Below are 22,437 nucleotides of genomic sequence, written 5' to 3' on the forward strand. Positions count from 1 at the left end.
AAAAAAACATTACAAACTTTTAGAGTTGTTCCCGACGAGTTTTCATCTTTTGAAGACGATCCATTACATCGTTGACCGAAACATTGGCAAGAAGGTCTCTTTCGATATAACAAATGCAACAATCGTTCATATAATCATCACCCATTCGATTACGCAAATCCGTCTTCACATGTTTCATTGACGAAAAACACCTCTCAACACTTGCCGTTGCAACCGGTAGAATTAATGCTAACTTCAATAAACGATAGCCAACGTATACCTCAAATATTTCTTTGTTTCCACGATCCTCTTTGCAAGATTAGATATCTCATTCACGTTAGCAAACATTCCATCTTTTCTCATAATAATAATGTAGTTGTCTAGCTCAATCATAAGAGATTCTCTTTCTTCATAACTAAAATCAAACGGATAAAACTCGGCCAACCTTAAAATCTTTTGAACATTAAATGCACTAAAGTTATCATCCGGACTCAAACTACCGATACATGTAAGTAATTCGGTGGTTACTTCGTTAAAACGGTTGTCAAGCTCTTGTAATTGCATATCTAACACCATGTTGAAATTTTTAACCTCATAATAATGGCGATTGGTGATGTTAGTCTTTTTTCTTTTATGTTTTGGATTGACGTATTCATCTTCCATGTCAACAATTTCAATCTCATTTTTTTTCACAAAAAGATGCCACATCTTTCAAAAGTGAATCAAATCCTTCAAGTCTATATGTTTGAAGTTGTGCTTCGTTGCATTAACCATTTGAATTGCATTCACTATATCTTGGTCCTTTCTTTGAAGAGCTTGAGACAACAAATTAGTAATCCCCAAAATGTGCTTCATCAAATGTAAATAATATGCAAAATCATATGCCTTCATGTATGTCCAAATACCATTTGCTTGTCTTTGGTGAACATTATTGAAACCGGAATTTCGAATATATTGAAGCACTTCAATAATTGTTGGATATAACTGAACCAAACGCACAAGTGTCTTATGATGAGAGCTCCAACGTGTATCTCCGGCTCTTGCAATAGATAGTTCTTGATTTAAACCACTCCCGGTTTCAACTTCTTCACGACCTATTGCTTCTTGTACTTTCTCCTTTTGTTTTTATCGAATCATATCTACTCGTTTGCAAGATGCACAAACCACATTTGTCAAAGTCGACACCTTATCAAAAAATGTCCAAATGTCATCATGTTTGTTTGCAAGGGCCACAACAACCAGTTGAAGTTGGTGGGTAAAACAATGTATATAATATGCCGAAGAGTTATCTTTCAAATGCATCAATCTTTTTTGTTCCAACCATGGTATCAGTCGGTCACAAATGCATCTTTTTGACCACTTTCTTTGAACAAGTAGCAAACCAAGCAAAATACGGCATCCGATTTAACACTATATTCTAACCAACATCCAAATTCCTTAAACCAACCGGGATTAAATTGTCTTAATCTACCACCAATATCTCGTTTTGGAAAAACATGACCTTGTGGTTGACATGGACCTTTATTCAAATAGGCCCGTCTAATTTCATCTCTTTGGTTAACGTCATAAGACAAAATTGGTTTTCGTTTGGCGGGATCCCATGGAAGGTTTTCCAAATCAATTCTCATACGAGTATTACTTGAAGAAGATGAGACAAACTTTGTTTTCAGTGATTCTTGCATAATTTGGCCTATAATTCAAGTTTAAGATGATAAGCAACTATATAAATAACAGAATTCAAGTTACACAACTCTTCTGAGACATGAACTTCTGTGTAACAGAAGTAAAAAAAATTCATAAACCCTAACCCTAAATTCAAGTTACAGAATTTTGTAGATATATAGAAAGATTCATAGCAAAAAAGTCTTAAACAACTAGATATATTCCAAAATTCTACTTACAGAAGATAAAAAATTCTTACCAGTGTGTGGAGGCGGATAGGGCGGCGGTCGGCGGAGAGGGCAGAGGAAGGGGGAGCCGGCGGTGGGAGGCCGGAGGCGGAGCCGCGGAGGAGGAGGGAGGCCAGAGGAAGGAGGAAGGTGTGGAGGGTTTTCTTGAATATTGTTGCTTGATGATATGCGCAGGAGGAGAAAGGAGAAACAACGTCCTTTGGTGGGAAAAAAAAAACACACAAAAAAACGGAACTAGCAGGTATCGAACCGGAGCCTTTTATGTGTAAACAAGGGGTTTTACCAATGCACCAGACTCACTCGCATTGTTATGGGGTCCAACTAAATTATTTTATGGGGTCCATAGAAAATTTTATATACCGCTTCTACTACTTTTTAAAAAAAAGATTGGGGTCCGGGGACCCCGTTCCGCTTAACGCGAGTCCGCCCCTGCTTAAGACTTTTCCACATGGCTTGAGACCTTTCCACATGGCTTGAGATCTTTCCACATGGCTTGAGCCCTAAAATGACATTTAACTCTTTATAAAATTAACCTTAAATTACGTTAAATATATATAAAATTAAATAAAATAGTTGGTTGTTAGGATTTTTCATATTTTTTAAAGTTTTTTACTTTTTCTTAAGTTTTAAAGTCTTTTAGAGTTCTTATACACACATACATACACACCATGTTGTAATACATATGAGAACTTCAAAAGAATAATTTTTCACAATCTTAAAAGTTTTAGTAATTAAAAGTTTTGTAACATAATACGATTATTTAAAACATATTTTCAATTTTTAAACTAATCTTCCTCACGATTTTTAAACATATTTTATGGTGTAATTTTTAAGAAAAAAAGAAACGTAAACGTAAAAAGAGATATAACAGTTTAAAAATCATGAGGAAGATTAGTTTAAAAATTGAAAATATGTTTTAAGTAATCGTATTATGTTACAAAACTTTTAATTACTAAAACTTTTAAGATTATAAAAAATTATTCTTTTGAAATTCTCATATGTATTACAACATGGTGTGTATGTATGTGTATATAAGAACTCTAAAAGACTTTAAAACTTAAGAAAAGTAAAAAACTTTAAAAAATATGAAAAATCCTAACAACCAACTATTTTATTTAATTTTATATATTTTTAACATAATCTAAGGTTAATTTTATAAAGAGTTAAATGTCATTTTATGGCTCAAGCCATGTGGAAAGTCTCAAGTCATGTGGAAAGGTCTCAAGCCATGTGGAAAAGTCTTAAGCCATGTGGAAAAGTCTCAAGCCATATGAAGCCGTGTGGAAACGTCTCAAGCCATGTTAAGACGTCTCAGCTAAGACTTCTGAGACGTTTCAGCGTTGTCGGACACGTGGCAGCCAGTGATTGGTCCATTGTCAAGACGTTTCAGCAACGTGGTAGCGTCTCTACAAGACGTTTCCTTTGGCTAGTTTCGATATGTTGACCAATTCTTGGCTAGTTTCGAGATTTCCCCTATGACAAATGTGTAAAAAAGAACTTATGTATGTAGTGGGTTATTTTCTTTCAGTTATACATACATATGTATATAGATTAATGATCCTATAAAAATGGTTAATAGTGTGAGAACTTTAGAAAATAATATGATATTGACGTGTGTCCTTCAATTTAATTGTAACTAAAAAGGGCAATAATGTAATTTACTTCAAAGTTTAATTAATTTATAAAATAATCTTTGTAACTTCCAGTGAGTTATTTTAAGTTAGTGATATAATTTTATTTTTTACAAAGATTTAAGAATTCAGTTTTATATACAAACTCAGAGATTTTATAAATCATTATCGTCTGATCCATAGAGATCGAAGGAAATTACGGTTCGTATTTTTTTGAATCATCAGTTCTTATTTTTTTGAATCATCAGTTCATATAAAACACCATACGAATCTCAAAAAACACCACAACTTGAATCGTAATACAGCCATGGTGTTTTAACATCTGGAATGATTTTTGTTATTTTTGCAGGTATAAAACACAATACAAATTCCAAAAACACTATGAATTGAATCATAATACAGTTGTGGTGTTTTAACATCTAGAATGATTATATTGCTATTTCAGATGTTAAAACACCATGACTGTAATCACAATACAATGTTACAGACTGTAGATGTTAAAACACCATGACTTGATCATAATTCATTATTTGCAATGTTATGGTGTCTTATATATGTTCATGGTGTTTTACTGTAAAACACAACGTCTTGAATCACAATACAATTAAAACACCATTGCATAAACATAGACAAAACACCATGGACTAAAACATCCGATCGAAACATAATTCTTTTCGCTATATAAGTATAACAATATGGTACTCATATTAAAGATAAAAAACACTCGTTATTATGGTATAATTTTTTTTTTAAAAAAAGAGTTACTATAAAAAATTTATTGACGTTTAAAAAAAGGGAGGAACTTGCATGTGCGTTTCTAAATTTAAAAATGTTAAATTTACTATACCCTTAAACTAAAAAATTAATTATTTTAATGGTAAACACTATTTACAATTTTGTCATTATAATCTCAACCATTAGATTATAGATCAAATGGTGTAGATTCCTTCCTACACTTCTCATAAAACACATCCTTTTTATAATAACCCTACCCTATATATATATAGAAACGGGATTAGGAGAAAACGCTCAAAACTGTGAGAACGGTTCCTGGCCCAACACGTGTCACGCCGCTTAGAAAAGGGCGGAGGGGCTTTTGTCCTTTCATCTTCTGCTTTCTAGTTCCGCTTTTCCCAATATTGTTGGTTTTTAAGATTTTTGACGTTAACCAAATTCAATATTTTAATGGCGTTTAATGGTTTCATTGTATTAACATTTTGACGTTTATGGCGTTTATGGCAACCACAGGAAAAAAAATACAAGCGAAGAAAATAAATTAAAAATCCTAATCGGATCTCTCTTCCCAATCTTCACTGTCATCAGTCTCTATCTTCTTTAATAGTACTGAACTGTCACCAAATATATGACGTTTTATGTAAAACTTAACAAACCCATTGGTTTGATTTTTTTGCCTGCTCGTCTGTTGATATGGCTTTTTTGTGAATGTTTGGCGACATAGATCTATGTCGTGTGAGTGGGTTTTTCGCTTTTTCTTCGTCTTGATCTTCATCCTCATAATCAACCCACTCTTCATTGTCATTGATCTCTTCTCGTCATCCAAACTTTCTTCAAGAACAAAAAATACAAAATGCCATATGACAGGCATCAATATCTTTTTCTTGAATTTTTGCCCATCTCATGCAGCAAAATCTTTCTGACTTACTCACTTCTGATAATAATTCATTTAGTGAAACTTCACGAAGAACAATTATGAATATCCAAGAAAGCATATTAGCCATCTTTGATTTTTTTTTTGGCGTTTTTCAGTGAGTGGTATTTAGTAGTATTGGCGTTTGTTTTTTTTTTTTTTTGTTTGATCAAATGGAAGTTGCTGAGACGTATCATTTTATAGGATGTCTTTTTGGCGCCTAAGTTAGGCGGTGCATTATTATAATAAAGTATTCGTTCTTTCAGTTACTGTTTGTAATTATTGTTTTTGCTAAGCTTTATCTCTGAAATCTGTAACACGTCCCATCTTTCAAGTTTGGCATTTTAGATTCTAATATAATAAATTTTCCCTATCTTCAGTATTACTGATTTGTATTTTTTGTTTCTAGTTACATTTTCAAGTTTGCTTTTTATTTTTTTTATTTTTTTTGGGTTTTTTATAATACCTTTTCAAAGTAATTTTATTATAGTTTGGGAGTTTTTTGGTGGCGTTTAACGGGATGATATCGTTTAAACAAGCATTTTGGCTGTTTTGGCGTTTTTATTATATATGGCGTTTTACTATATAACAATCAACTGAAAAGGAAAATAAAAAAAAGAATACATAAACAATTGATCTTCGAAATCTTCACTGTCAGCAGTCTATTTCATCTTTTTTGAATCATGTTAACTGGCTGGTTCGACTTTCGTATGATTCATTTTATTTTTTTGTTTTTCAAGTAGTTTTATGTGTCGCTGTTTGGAAGCACACAGTCTGACATCATCATCTTTTTCTTAAATATTTGTCCATCTCATGCAGCAAAATGTTATTGAGTTTAGACCTTTTCAGCCAACAATCTTGAATTTCACAATGAACGATGTTTGATTTTTTTTTTAACTTTTTTGGCGTTTTACCGATGAATAGAACGCCACGAAATAAGAGCACCTTAAACCTCAAAATTTGATCATGCTAAAATCAATAATGTTTTGCTGTATGAGATGGACAACATTGTTAATCCTTTGTTAAGAAAGATAACTGACAATGTTGTCCACCCCATACAGCTAAACTTTATTGACAACAAAGCTCAATAATGTTTTTGTATGTTTTGGTGTTATAAATTGGACGGAAGTTGAGGATTAGTCAATAAGATTTTACTAAATGAAATGGACAACATCCTCATTTAAGGATTTTATCCATTTCATTTAGCGAAATCTTACAGACAACCAAACTGAATTTCAAAAAAACACTTTTGGGTTAGAAGGTATTTGATATTTGGGTTTTTTGGCGTTTCTAAGGCTAATGGGATATATGAAATATGGCGTTTGGGTTTTTGTGTGTGTTTTTAATTGAAGGTCTGAGATGTTGTATATATAGGATTTTTTTGGCAGTTTTTTTAGGCGAGATTTTACTCTAGTTAAGTTTGACATTTTATATATAATGGCGTTTTTACAGGGAATGGTCTGGGATTTTTGTTTTTGGCGTTTTATTTCATGAGATGGCGTTTTGTGTGGAGAAGTCAAATGACCCTTTTACCCTTAATGAAGCGCGTCCACGTAATAAAATTGATGTTATTTACGAAAACGCCACCGCGCCAATCTAGTCCATAGATTGTTTTGATCGGACGATCGATAAGTGTTCTCACCGTTCTCACACTTTCTACCGTTTTCTCTAAATCCCGACCCTATATATATATAGGGTGAGAGTTGGCTACAAAGTCCATTTTTCCTACAAAGTGTAGGAAGTGTTCTAAGGGTGACATGTGACATTTAGAGATTTTATATTAAAGGGCATAAAGGTAATTGAATAATTAACTTATTTATGGAAGATTTATTTTTTATACAAAATAAGGAGATTTTTAAGGAACAACATATCTTTTAAGAATTCAAAATTGTAAGTTACTTATAATACAAGGAACGTATACAGAACAAATTAACATGACATGCGATCACTCATGAACAAATTCTTGACGTTGTGTTTTAGCAATTATTAGTTTATTCATGTTGTGTTTTATCAGTTACAAGTGTAAACAACTTTGTTTAGATTATGTATAATACACGAATATAAATAACTTACATTCCGTATAACACACCAGTATAAGCAGTTTATATTCCATATAACACACTAGTATAAATAGCTTAGATTCCGTATAACACACCAGTATAAATAGTGTGACACCTGTGTCACCGCGACCATCAAACAAATTCCAAGCCAATGAAATATTGTATTTATACTTGGGATCTTGTATGAATATGTGTATCTTTTGCACATATCAATTCTTGTTCAATTTCAAACTCTACATCGCTTTCTGGAGAGTTATACGCTAACTGGTGCGTAAACGTACTTAGTTTAAAGCAAAAAGTACTCCGGAACATCGACATATACTTAACATACCTTAAATAACCTTTACATAACTTAGAAATAAGTTTTGAAGGCTTTGGTATGGCAAAAACAAGTTAATTCGCTTACAGGGACTAAACTTGACAAACTGCGAAAGTATGCCAATTTGAACTGTAACGAACATTCCGGAACATGTCCATAAGTTAAACATACCATAAATATCCTTTACAAGGCTTAGAAATAGGCTTTGAGGGGTTTGGTATGCTAAAACAAACTTTTGGATCATTTAGGGACTAAAAGTGTCAAAAAGTGCACAAGTTTGCACTTTCGCGCATAACTTACGTTCTGAATACATCCGGACATCCAAAAATTTATGTAAGCATCCTTATATTATGCCTTAGTGTTTGGCATGATAAAAATCAATTCGTCGCGTCATTTGGATCGTCTTTCGCGCTTATGCGCATTCCGTCGTAATTAAGCGAACATCGGGATCGTACGGCCAAACGAACCAACATCCGGAATATTTTTGAGCATATTTCAAGTCCCCTACACTTTAACTTCATCTTAGAGCCTTGAAATGAGGTTAACGGGGCTTAAAAGTGCCAAAAATGGGCCAAATTACGTGTTTCTGAAGTGCAGGGACCAAAATTGAAAATTCTGATCAGTGAACCTCAGGCGGGGCGCGTAAGGATTGACCAAATCCTTAAGCGGGGCGCGTCAGACTGTCAGACCAGATTCAATGTTTCTAATCAATGCAGTTGGCCTTTCGTTTCGATCAAGGGGCAATGCCCTTTCACCCAATCAAAGGCCAAAGGCCATTTTCAGTAACCACCACATTTTTGACAAGTGTACGCTCCCGATCGTGGCACGATATTCGATACACGATCCTAACGGTTATGCTTTTCCTATAAATACCCCCCCCCCTTTGTTGCAAAACCCACACAATCTGATCTAAAGGCTCTAAGTTGGAACCATTGTTTCATACCTGAGCTATTGTGATCTAGATTAGCATTCGGGGACCCTCCGTAAGTCTTCTTTCGTTCTTTTATTCGCTTTTCGAGTCCGAAAGTCAACGTTTTGTTGACTTTCTGCATTGACCAGCCTATGGTCAACCCGAAGTTCATGGAACTTCATAACGTGAGCGTGATCACGATGGTTATAGTCCGTAGTGACTATACCTACTGATTACCACGTTATCTAGGCTCAGTGACGAGTCGTAGTTTCGGCCAAAATGCGCATTCTTGCGTATTTTGTAACCAAACTACTCGTGGGCATCAAAGCCGTTTGTTTTGATGCCAAACCTGTTTTCTAAACTTAGTTAAGCATGTTTTAACATGCTTAGCTCGTCACTTTTAGTTTAGTGCATATATAGGGTCGTAAGGTAAGCGATCTAAACCATCGCTTATACTTTCGAACCCGACCTATTTGGTCGATCATTAGGATCCGGCCAAACACATTAGGTGACCATAGCTATAACCGTCCGAGGTTATACCTTGTGATCACGATGTTAGGCGTTCCAGACGCGTTCTACGCGAACGACGCGTAAGGTAGCATAAGCTACCTAAACGGGTCGTAATGGGTCGCAAGCACTTAGGTTAAGTTTCATTTTAGTATGTAGGCTTTGTTAAACCATACTACACGAGTCTCCATACTCGTTTGGTTTACGAACCCGCGTACTATCCGATCCTTCCGATTTGGTCCGGTATATTAACATAGCTACCTATTAGGTGCCGTTTGATATCCCGTGATCTTTAGCATTATCTGGTTATTATACAAGGAATTCAAAGCAATCTCAGGTGAGTACATTGAACCCCTCTTTTACTGTTTTCCAAACTGTTTTGGGGTGAAACACATGTGCCTACTTGTTACTTTCATGCTTTCCGGTTTTCACATCATATACTTGCTATGTTCGATAGTACATATATAGTACATGATTTCATTGTGTTTATGCTATGTATGCCCATTGTGTGCGTACTTAGTACATTGCCTTACATTACATGCTATGTATGCCCATTGTGTGCGTACTTAGTACATTGCTTTACAATACATTTCATGCTATGTATGCCCATTGTGTGCGTACTTAGTACATTGCTTTACAATACATTTCATGCTACGTACGCCCATTGTGTGCATACGTAGTACATTGTTTCACATTGCATTTCTGTTGCATATGCTCATCCAGCATATGAACACATTATACTACATTTTGAACCGTTGTACTCTACAATACATTTCATGCTACGTACGCCCATTGTGTGCATACGTAGTACATTGTTTCACATTGCATTTCTGTTGCATATGCTCATCCAGCATATGAACACATTATACTACATTTTGAACCGTTGTAACCATTTGACTATGTGAACCGTCTTAACCTTCGATTATATGAACCGTTTGTAACCATTGAACCGTGTAAACCAGTTGTATCCGTTGACATGACTTACAGTTGACAATAGACATTTGACTATACATAAACAGTTCTACCGTTGTTAAACATTTCATCTTGATGGTTTGGTTTGAGTAAGTGATTAAGTAACGAGGCATGTGTAATATAATACAAGCATGGTGGATACGCCGCTGGTACTTCCTATATATAAGTGTTTGTATGGTATTACATATCGTAGCATTACTTGAATCATTTCAATTTGAGACATATGACATTTTATACAAATAACACACTTTTCATGAGACATTGTTTTACAAACGACTTATCTTATACAAACTCATTTTACATGGTTACCCGTTTAAACCATACAGTGTTATCTTATTTATACATATCATTTGATTTTACCGTTTTTCAAATGATTTACAAGACAAAGCAAAATACGAGGTTCACGACTAAACATTTTCTCAAACACAAGTCATGAATTCCGTTTTCACAAAACCAATGTATCTCACAGGCATTTTTATGCTGACGTACATATTTTCACATGTGTTTTCAGGAGACGATGCGTAGTACTTATCAAGACATACTTAGGCGGACCTGTGCCTTAGTGACTTAAAACGAGACAAGAACTAGTTAATTTATGTTATGTACTCTTCGGTTCTTGTTTAAAGAAATGTAAACTTTCATGTTTGATTAATAAAACGAAACTTCAACTGCCATGGATTTGAAACAATTGATTCTGTTACAACACTCCCCGATGTTTCCGCCACGATTTGTATGTTCTTCGTGGTCGGGGTGTGACAGAAAAGTTGGTATCAGAGCCAATGGTTATAGGGAATTAGGTTATTAGTAATGCTTTGACCTAGTCTATAACCTTCCTTGGACCCTAACGCGAGTTTACTTGCGTTTAGTCATAAAACAATACTGTCGCCTATCCTTAGGCGACGACCACAACAAGAACATAAATTTCAAAACCGCTTTGAAAACTAATCATCCGTTCTAGGATGATTGATTACTAGGTTTTGAACCCTCTGTTATAAGGTTTTGAACCCCTTTGAATTTTCAAAACTCTCGTCAAAGTTTTGGGTCCTAAATAGTGTGAACACGTGCAAACTGGAAGAGTGGATGCCTGTACCCTGGGTTTTTTTGTCTAAGGTTAGAGTGTTCGTACAAATCCACATAATCGGACCAGTCACTCTTACCTGGGAACTCTTGGGGTGAGTGTCCACTTATAGGCGAGCATGTCTTTGCGATACACTATGAGGATCTATTTGCTTTGATTCAGTCTTGGTGTTGTTTGTTTGCTTCATGGATTCAAACAAATGACCATCAACCATGATTATGGCCGGTACTTGTAACATCCTATTCTTACCCAATGCCATTTCATTTGTTTTCTTTCTTGTCTCTCATTTAGAATGCCTCCTCGACGCGAGAACCAGATAGCGACTGCAGAACTGGCAGAGATCATTGCGCAGCAAATGGCTGCTCAATTCCCAAACCTCTTTGCTCAATGGAACCAAGCCAACAACAACAATAATGCCGCCTGCAACTTCAAGACGTTCAACTCAGCTAAGCCATCAAAGTTTTCTGGGTCTCAAGGAGCGACTGCACTTCTGCAATGGTTCGAGAGTTTAGAGAACACCTTCAGACATGTTCAATGTCCAAGCGAGCGAAAGGTAGAATTCGCATCTAGCGTATTTGAGAAACGAGCTTTGACATGGTGGAATGGTGTGATGAGAGATAGGGGTGCCGATGTGGCACTGGCTCAAACATGGCAAGAACTTCGAGCTCTGATGATGAAGGAATTCTGTCCTCGACACGAGATCAGGGCTTTGGAAACGGAGTTCGACAATCTTAAGCAAATTAGCGGTGAGCATCGAGCCTACACGGACCGTTATGAGGAGTTAAGTTTGTTATGCCCGGATATGATTACACCTTTGGATAAGGCAATCGAAAAGTACATTGATGGCCTCCCTGACTCAATACAAGACATTGTGACTGGTAGCAACCCTACTACAGTTAGACAGGCCATTGAGCTATCTGCAACCTTGACTGAATCAAAGATCAGGAAAGGTAAACTTTTCCGAAAAGGTGACAAGAAACCGGTCGGGGAATCGAACCCAATCGGGGAATCAATGATCATGGATGAACAGACTGAATCCTCTAATAAGTCAAAGAAGCGAAAGGCTTCTCAGAACTTCGCCGTGGTCGCTCACAATGGTCAAGCCGTCCCCAACCAACCAGCTCAACCCCCTGCTAGGAAACCATACAATGGAACTGCACCCTTGTGCAACCAATGTAGCCTCCATCATCACGCCAATGTACAGTGCCGCCAATGCCAAACTTGTGGGCTTATAGGCCACACAGCAAGAGTCTGCCCAGCTGCAGCTGCACCAAACCAAGCTGGCAACAATCCTGCTCAAGGTCGTTTTCTACCAGGCTCTTGTTTCAACTGTGGCGAGATGGGTCATTTCCGAAGAAATTGCCCAAGGCTTGCTAATGCAAATCCAGCACAGGGATAAGCATCTGACTGACTAGAAGACAACATCGTTTAGAAATAATCACGTCTTATGTATTATTTTCTTTTGTGGTCAAGATCCAAGAAACAGTTGTCATCGTTGTTTATAAATAAATCTTTTATTTACATTGCAATGTATTTCTATGGTTGCATGTATAAACGACATATCCCTTACAATACCGTCAACCAAAGAACCGTATTCCTTGAGGAACAAACTACCCCCAAAATTCTCCCATTATATAATCGCTTGCGTCTTCCACGAAATTCCTAAGTACCCATTTATTCTAAGGAAACGAAGTACAAAGCGCAGGTTACAACACAAGACGAATACCCAAAGTACCTTAGGGTTCCGATTTATGGAGGATAACATCTCGTAGTCCTCCCATTATACAACACTTTCCGCTGCTAGAGCAGTGCTTGATCGCTTCATCCCTTCGCATTCATCCAGTTTCCAATTTAACATCATCACTAAGGTAAATTTCATGTTCGTTTATTGTTTATTTAAATACGCCTTTGTAATTTTTTACTATACCTGCTGGATATTATGATATTTGATTTCCCCTGCTGCATCTTTTGACTTTTGTGGAAATTCAATTGACTGATGAAGTCAATCAGGTGTTTTTTGATTTTCCTTATAGCGTTCAGATAGTGAGAGAAAGTTGAGTAAAATAAATTTTTGGATGATAGTGAAGGAATTAAGGAAATGAAGGTTCATGAAGAAAATAAACATTGTAAAATTATTTTATTGATGATTTTAATAAGCTTAAACATGGACTATTTATACACAGACTGACTTTCCACGAGTATAGTATCGGTAGTGCTAACAAATGCTTACATAACCTCAGATAGTATACAAAGATAAGCTTAAGTAATTTCATTCAGCAGTTCTCTCTTCCAATTTAAATCCATGTTTAGAATAACCTATGTTCAACTCACTTGTCTTTTGGCAATTTTATGCCAAACAGCAGTTCTCTCTTCCAATGTAATTATAAATTTAAGCTATAATGATATGGAAAGGAAATATTAGAAAACTTTGATGTTTTTTATTTTAAATAACATGATTTGAGGTGGATGATTCAGTCATGATTTTCTGATATTTTAGATGAATTGACATTTGTAAAATTGTAGCAGAGCGTTTAGGTTATACATTAAGTTAATATACTATTTGTTTTTCGCTAAATTGGTTGAAATTGTCCTATTATCATATACATTATACACAAATTAGCACTTGGCACATTCATATCTGGCAATCTTTTTGGTCATTTGTATGTGATATCATTCAAAGTGAAAGTTTTATGAATATCCTTATAATCAAACTTACACACTGTTGCATTCTTATTTACAGGAGCAATGTGGTGGAGTATCCTGCTTTATGATAAGTAACCATCCCTATTCTAACTTGCTAGGTGCCCCTGAAATTATGTATGGTTCTTCTTTCATCACTTGTATATCTCTCCGTTTTACCTTTAGCAATCCTGCTTTATCAGACTTGTAAGTTGAAATGCCCCCAGACGCAAAACTCATTTGTCGTTTGAAAATCTAAATAAATAGACACCATTCATGTCATTTTAGGTACCATGTTCATTATTATTACTATATCTTTATAGTTTATACTCTTACCGTCTTCAAGAGTTTCTTTCTATTTATATCAGCTCTTTTATGTGCAATGCTAAACAGAATCAGTGGTGTCACGGGAGTAGAATTACTGTCCGGTCTTCATTGGTACTTGAAAAACTTATGTGGGGCCCATATATCATGGGATAAAACTGGTGGTTCACAACTATCTTCTGTGCCTAAGGCAGGGTCTCTTCCTCGTATGAAAGATGACGGACTTCTAATACAAAGGCCCGTTCCTTGGAATTACTACCAGAATGCTGTTACATCTAGTTGTAAGCTCATATTTTTTTAACATAAATACGTGAAATATCTACAAGGTTTACTGTGTTTAACTTTGACCTTCTAATTGTTTATATGGTCATATTTTTTGAAGATACGTTTGCCTGGTGGGACTGGGAAAGATGGGAAAAGGAGATCGACTGGATGGCTCTTCAAGGCATTAATATGCCTTTGGCATTTACTGGGCAAGAAGCTATCTGGCAAAAAGTATTTGCGGTATTTACTTTTTCACTCTTAGCATTCTGACTTTATAAATATTAACTAGTGGGTTCGAAACGTAGATAAAAATAAGTAAACGGGGAGAGTTAAAGTTGTTTGATGTTTTAGTTAAGGGACTAAACATGTCATTACTAAAGGTGAGGTGTTAAAGTTGTTTATTTCCTAAAGTTGAGGGGAGAAAGTTGTTTTAGTTAAGGGGCTAAAGTTGTTTATTATTAAAGTTGATAGGACCAGATAACTAACATTATATCTGTCCAGATTTGTCTTGTGAACCGGGTTACATTTATTGTTTTCCTTCTCTTGTTAAACATTATTTATTTATTTATTTATTTTTGCAGAAATTTAATATTAGCAGTTCAGACTTGAACGATTTCTTTGGAGGTCCTGCATTTCTGGCATGGTCTCGCATGGCCAACTTGCACGGGTGAGCTTTGTTTTCTTATTGTACTTCATGGTTATCACCTTGCACTTCTTATTGGTGTCGTTTAACTGGTTTTGTTTAATCGTATATGTAAATATTATATAATGGTTGCAGATGGGGTGGCCCACTGCCACAAAGTTGGCTAGATCAACAACTTGCAATGCAGAAGAAAATTCTCACTACGTGGACGGTCACAGACTTTTTCAAGCCTATCCACCAATAATTTGCCTTTAAATCTTGATACATCTTGTCAGCATCAGGATGGACTGAATATTTGGAACTATGGGCTTCCTGGAGGATAACATCTCGTAGTCCTCCATAAATCGGAACCAATATACGTCCATTCAGCCTCAAGATTCCATCCTTGCTAAGAGTCAACTGCTCCTCAGTTACTCCTAGCTTTTCACTTGGATAGTTAGCTTCCAACACAGCCTCTCGCTGTGCAGCTAAAATCCTTTCAATTAAATTGTTCTTGACCTCAATGCTCTTGGCATTGATTCGAATAGGTTTTACCCTTTCTTTCCTGCTTAAGGCATCAGCGACCACATTCGCTTTGCCGGGATGGTACCTTATTTCGCAATCATAGTCATTCAAGGTTTCCATCCAACGGCGTTGCCTCATGTTCAACTCTTTCTGGTTGAACAGGTGCTGGAGGCTTTTGTGATCAGAATAAATCACAAATTTAATACCATAAAGGTAGTGCCTCCACAATTTCAGTGCAAATACAACGGCACCCAACTCCAAATCATGGGTGGTGTAATTCTTTTCGTGCACCTTTAATTGCCTTGAAGCATAGGCAATCATCTTGCCCTTCTGCATAAGCACACACCCCATGCCCGTGTGTGATGCATCGCAGTAAACTACGAATTCATCTGTACCCTCAGGTAGTGTCAACACAGGTGCGTTGCTTAGCTTCTGCTTTAGTATTTCGAAGGACTCTTGCTGCTTTGGGCCCCAATTAAACTTTTCTTTCTTCTTGGTTAGGGAAGTCAAGGGCGCAGCAATCCTTGAAAAATTTTCAATAAACCTCCGGTAGTATCCTGCTAACCCCAGGAAACTACGTATTTCGGTAGGCGTCTTTGGTTCTTGCCAGTTCATGACTGCCTCTACCTTAGCGGGATCCACTTGGATACCACGCTCACTCACAACGTGACCTAAAAACTGAACCTCTCTTAGCCAGAATTCACATTTCGAGAATTTGGCGTAGAGCTTCTCACGCTGTTAGTAATTCGAGAATGCAACGGAGGTGCTTCTCGTGGTCTGCTTGGTTCTTGGAATATATAAGGATATCGTCGATGAAGACTATGACAAATTTGTCCAAATACGGCTTACGGACGCGATTCATGAGATCCATGAACGCAGCCGGTGCATTCGTGAGCCCAAAAGGCATCACTAGGAACTCGTAATGACCATAGCGAGTCCTAAATGCTGTCTTATGTACATCTTCATCTCTGACCCTTAGTTGATGATAGCCCGACCTCAAGTCGATATTTGAGAAATAGCTTGCTCCTTGCAGCTGGTCAAATAGATCATCGATCCTCGGTAAAGGATATCTGTTCTTTATGGTAACTTTATTTAGCTCTCGGTAGTCGATGCACAACCGCATCGATCCGTCCTTCTTCTTTACAAATAGGACTGGTGCTCCCCAGGGAGATGAACTAGGTCTGATAAAACCTTTCGCCAGCAGTTTATCCAACCGGGTCCTCAGTTCTTTCATTTCCGTTGGAGCTAGCCTGTAAGGTGCTCTTGCTATCGGAGCTGCTCCAGGAATGATGTCTATTCTGAACTCCACTTGTCTATCTGGTGGCAAACCAGGTAGTTCTTCAGGAAAAACCTCGGGGTATTCAGAAATGACAGGAAGATCCTCGATCTTCGGCTTAGGTTCTTCTATTATCACCTGAGCCATGTAAATTACACAGCCTCTGTTTAAACACCTAGAAGCTTTGAGCATAGATACGTCCTCGGGCAACCCGTACTGCGTATCTCCTCGAATGGTAAGAGATTCACCACTCGGAGTCTTTAAAACTATCTGCCTTTTGCCGCAAATGATTTGGGCCTGGTTATGGGATAACCAGTCCATGCCTAGCACAATGTCGAAACCCGCTAGTTTGAAGGGAAGTAGAGATAGAGGAAAAGAATGGTTCCTAATAGACATTTCACATCCTTCTAGAACAGTAGAGACGGTTTCTATCGTGCCGTCTGCTAACTCTACTTCGTATTTCACATCAAGGGTTTTGATAGGCATGTTTAGTAGTTGGCAAAATTTCTGGTCTACAAAGGATTTATCAGCGCCAGAATCGAATAGTACTCTTGCAAATATATTATTTACGAGAAAAGTACCTGTAAGCACGTTGTCGTTCTGGACCGCTTCCTTTGCATCCATGCGAAAAACTCTCGCATTTGACTTCTTTGTCTCTTCCGCCTTCTTGGCATACTTAGGGCAGTTACTCTTGATGTGCCCCTTTTCGTTACAACCATAGCAGGTTGCATCCTTGATCTTTTTGCACTCCACAGTCTTATGATCCTTGGACTTGCATAGTCCACAAGAAAGAGTCTTTGATTGCGACTGTGAGTTTGATGCAAATCTGCACTTCCCAGAGTGGGGTTTCTTGCAGATTTTGCAGTTGGGCCTTTCACCAGCTTGCCCATCTTTCTTCGCCTCCGACCCCTTTTTGCCATCACCGTTTCCACGGTGCCTTTTCCCTGACCTCCGCGAGGTATCATCCTCGCGTTTCCTCTTCTCAGCCTCCTTGCTCCTTAGTGTCCTCAGACGGACAGCGTCTAGGGTGAGAGACAAGGATAGGTCAGTAACTGACCTGAAGGTCGTCGGCCGGGAGGCCTTTACACTTGCCTTTATTGCGGGCTCTAATCCCCCAATGAAACGGGCGATTCTTCTGGGTTCTGGTGTCACAAGGTATGGGACCAGGCAAGACATCGTATTGAAGCTCGTCAGATACGCCTGGCAGTCCAGGTTCGTCATCACTAGTGACACAAAATCAGCCTCGATCTTCTCAACCTCATGCTGAGGGCAGTAGTTCTCCTTAATGAGAGCAATAAATTCCTCCCACGTCATTTTGTATAAAGCAGACTTACCAGATGCCTGCACCAACGCTCTCCACCATGCCAGGGCCTCGCCCTTGAATGACTGGGACACATACTTCACCACATCCCTCTCTGCACACCCGCTGATGTCCACAATAGTGTCCATCTCATCTAGCCAGGTGATACAATCCACAGCACCTTTCTCCCCTGTAAATTCCCGGGGTTTACAAGATACAAAGTATTTGTAGGTGCAACCCTTAGCATTTGATGCATCAGTATATTCTCTATCGCGATGAACGCTGTTCTCAGTGGACGAGTGTTTGTCGTCATCTTTCTTGGGTTGAGAGGGTGGTTTGGAGTGTGTTTTTGGTTTAGAGGGTGGTTTTGACACGGTTCTGCCTTGGGACTCAGTACATTGACGATCAAGAGCTGCCTGAACAGCATTGTCAATCAGAGCCTTTAGCTGTGCGCTTGTCAAATGCACTGGCGTATTGTCGTAGTCATCTTCATTAGTATGGCTATTCTCTCCGTTGGGATCCGCCATTGTAACTTGAATCTGTTACAGAAGATAACAAAATTTTATTCAGGAGATTATTATATAATCGTCTTTTATGACAATTTGTCAACCATGGTACAGAGACCATATTTGGTTAACCTATTATTTCATTATACATTAGGATTTGAATATATCCTATTTTAGCTATATAAATAGTATTGGCGGCATAAAGCCTAATCACGAGGATGTTTTATAATATTAGCCGAGATTCCAGAGAATCAAAGGCATAGAGGTTTGAACTGTAGTTCTCTTACCCCTTTCTGGCAGGGAGTCATAGACCACCACTGTCTTTTGTCTTTATAAGACAATTATTATGGCCCATAGGCACTACACCTCTAATGGATGTTTCAATATGGTTGGCCCGTAGGCACTACATCACTAATGGATGTTTTAATAAGATTGGCCCGTAGGCACTACATCACTAATGGATGTTTTTAATAATGCTGGCCCGTAGGCACTACATCACTAATGGATGCTTTGATAATATTGGCCCGTAGGCATTACATCACTAGTGGATGTTTTAACAATACTGGCCCGTAGGCACTACATCACTAATGGATGTTTTAATAATATTGGCCCGTAGGCATTACATTGCTAATGGATGTTTTAACAATACTGGCCCGTAGGCACTACATCATTAACGGATGTTTTAATAATATTGATCACCTTCATTGGTGATTTAACCCACGATTTATAAATCATTTAGTTGGGTTGTGAAATCCTTAAAGGATTATTGTATAAGAATGACGTGCGTGATTTTAACGAATCACATCTGCCATGATTGTTAACATGCGTACAGAGGCTAACAGGGAATCAGAATCTTTTTAATTAGGCCGTACCATCTTGACTGGATCTTAAAAGACACCAAGCTAGGTTTCACCTTTTAAGATTCTTTATTTAGGCAGATCAATTAAAAGGATTGGTTTTGATTTATTTCATATATATATTAAAACAAAACTCATAACATACACTCCATAATCTCAATACAATTACATATCGCCCTAAACGGGTCTTTCAAATAGTATATACCTCCATAGAGGTATAAAATAAGTGACAAGTCCACGCAGGGACTAACATAAGATAGGTGTCCATGCAAGGACTAAAAGATAAGTCCACGTAGGGACTGAAATATGATAAATGTCCACGCAGGGACTTATTTCGAAGTAGAAATTACATTAGTATAACTATTAAGGGCTAGTGGTCACGTTTCTTCTTTTTGCCCTTTAGTAGATTCGCCAAGCCCTTGAGAAATCCTCGGTGGCTTTTCTTTTCTTCCTCGAACTCTCTCTCCACACGATCTAGTCGATGGAGTATCTCTTCCTGTTCAGGAGGAGAGAAACGTGGTTGCGGTGCTTGATGCGGAACTGGGGGTCTGGGAGGTATTTGATACCCATGAGCTGAGTAGTCCGGTGGTCCCATGTTCCCATGAGCTCCGTCGGGGTAACGCACATTATATCTAGCCGACACCACATATGGGTCGCGCTCATAATTGTAGTTGTATGGTGCTTGTGACGGTTCGAACGGGTTGTAAGCCGTTGGACCCGTGTAAGCAGGTATGGGTTGGTCATACCCAAATGGTGGCGAATTTGGTGCAGCTGGTGCGGAGTTCGCCTCCTGTATAGGACTTGAAGGTCCTTCTTCTTGTAGTGGCGGATAGTGGCTACTACTAGAGTGTCGAGGAGTGCTGAAGTGGATACCCCCTCCTCCTCGGGTGGACATACGAGCATTTGTCCTCCTACGCCTTGGCGGATCAGGCATTACTGGTTGCGCCGGTGGCGGAGGTGGTGGCGTAACTGCCTCAAAGCGTGAATCCTCAGAGGGATCCTGTGGATGTCGCGGTTGTTGTGATGTCTGTTGAGGTGGCGTGTAGTACCACTCATGTCGGTTAAACAACGCTTGGAAACTGTCTGGCCCCTGATAGGGTGTGCCATGGAAGGATGACCCATCAGAGACTTCTATCGGATGCGTGGGCGTACCACGTGCTGGTTCAGTAGGATCCTCATCTTCCTCCATGGGATCTTCAGAAAAGTGGTCTTGTGGACCAAGCGGAACAAATCCAGAAGGTTCCTGTATGTAATCAGCTGGATTGAAGTGGCCTATGAAGTATGGGGTAGGGTTGTCGTAATTTCGGTGTGATACCGAACGTTGTAGAGGTATGAAGGAAGGTTGTGGGTTGTTGGGATCATTCTCTGAGTTTGGCCCAAAGGAGTGCCGATAAGATGGCGTCGAGCTGTGCGAGGTGGAATGCCTCGCGGGTTCGTAGAGATCTCTTCGTCGTTGTGGTTCTTCGCTCCTTGTCATTGAAGGATGTCTTGTACCAGATGGTCCAGCTTCGTTATCGTGATGTGTCACGATTTCTCCTCTGCCTCTTCTTCCCCTTCCTCTTCCTCGGAATATAACAGGTGGCATTTTCCTGCTCCAAAACTTATTAAAATCGAAATGAAAGTAATGACAAAAAGGAGTATTAATCCGAATTTGTCCTAAGTTATTGTCTAGACTCAAGTATGTGCAATTGTGTCATTGAGATTAAACACAATAGGGTAGTGTTTAATTCACTCAACGTTGGCTCTGATACCAACCTGTCACACCCCGATTTCCACGTGTCTCACCAGTGGGCCCGGCGGGGGATTACCGTGACGATGTTGGCAACAATATAGTCAAACCACACAATTATATAATGCACAGCGGAAGCTTAAGATAAATATATAAACTTCAACCTCTGGTTGTAATATCAAATGTATTACAGAAGTTGAATATATCCACAGCGGATCAAAAAGTAATAAATATTGTTCATTCAGATGCAGCATCGAGTTTGCGAGACTATGTACGATGCTTAGGACGCCTATACCAGCCCATTTCGTATAGTACCTGCACTTAATCTTTTTGGGGAAAATACGTCAGTTTACACTGGTAAATACATTCAACTGACACATTTGAAAATGTTTATTAAAATTGATTTGAATGCACAAGGCACAAACTCTTTTATAACTTGGGAAAATTATAATAATCTTGTGAACGTTTTACATGTTCTTTTATGCGTTCAGTAGCCCGGGTCGTGCCGGGTTAAAGATTTATAGACACACCACATTGCGTAAAACCGTAGTATAAAAACCAACGGCTACGTCTTTTAATTTAATGTCGACAATATATACCGGGTGTACGCCTACACCGGGATGTCGATGGTCGTGGCCATTTCGTAAAATGATGCCAAGGATATCCGGGACAACGGTCATTAAACCCCCCAAAGGCTTTTAAGAAACAAAACTGTTTAAATGAGCCGATCATATTATTTAATTAACCACCTCAGCGATGGAAGAATATAATGCTCAATCAAGCGGTATTAATATACCGTAACCCAAGCCCATATAGGGGAAATAAGTTAAAGTATTTACCTTTGCAAGTATATTTCCTTAATTTGGATTAAATCACCGATAGCTTTTACTGGGGCTCCTAATCTGGAACGAAGGTTTTAATTAACCTCTTAGAATCCTAACGAGTCGTTATAATGGCCGTAGCCTAGACCGGTTGTTTCCGATATATATAGATATGGTTTAATCGCACGAAAAGGAGAAAACCGAGAATGAAGTGTGATTCTGACCCAACAAGTTCAGAGACTTGTTTTATATAGGTCTAAGGTTCACACTCTGGATTTTGGGGTTCAAATAATATAATTTGACCCGTATCGGCTAAATTATGAAAACTAGTTTCATAAGCCGAACCGTGCGCGCATGTAACATCCCATAATTTATAAGGTTAGATACTTTAATATTTAAAAGTTTATGATTAGTTATGATTATTTTGTAAATAACTTAAAGGAAGTTTACTAAAATGTAGAGGGGTATTAATGAAACAATAAACCAACATGGAGGGTTAAGAATGTAAAAGTTTATATTA

General features: G+C 38.1%; 1 protein-coding gene across 1 annotated transcript; it reads left to right on the forward strand.

Moving 5' to 3' along the window:
• The first annotated feature begins 579 nt into the window (after positions 1-579).
• Positions 580-22,370, forward strand: LOC110876839 (alpha-N-acetylglucosaminidase). The gene is made up of 8 exons (XM_035977145.1): positions 580-594; positions 12,787-12,882; positions 13,755-13,831; positions 14,087-14,298; positions 14,400-14,521; positions 14,863-14,948; positions 15,060-15,135; positions 22,359-22,370. Exons 1-8 carry the CDS (start codon positions 580-582, stop codon positions 22,368-22,370), a joined length of 696 nt encoding a protein of 231 aa, XP_035833038.1.
• The last annotated feature ends 67 nt before the right edge of the window (positions 22,371-22,437 follow it).

The sequence above is a fragment of the Helianthus annuus genome, chromosome 9 (assembly GCF_002127325.2).
Source record: "Helianthus annuus cultivar XRQ/B chromosome 9, HanXRQr2.0-SUNRISE, whole genome shotgun sequence".
NCBI lineage: Eukaryota > Viridiplantae > Streptophyta > Magnoliopsida > Asterales > Asteraceae > Helianthus > Helianthus annuus.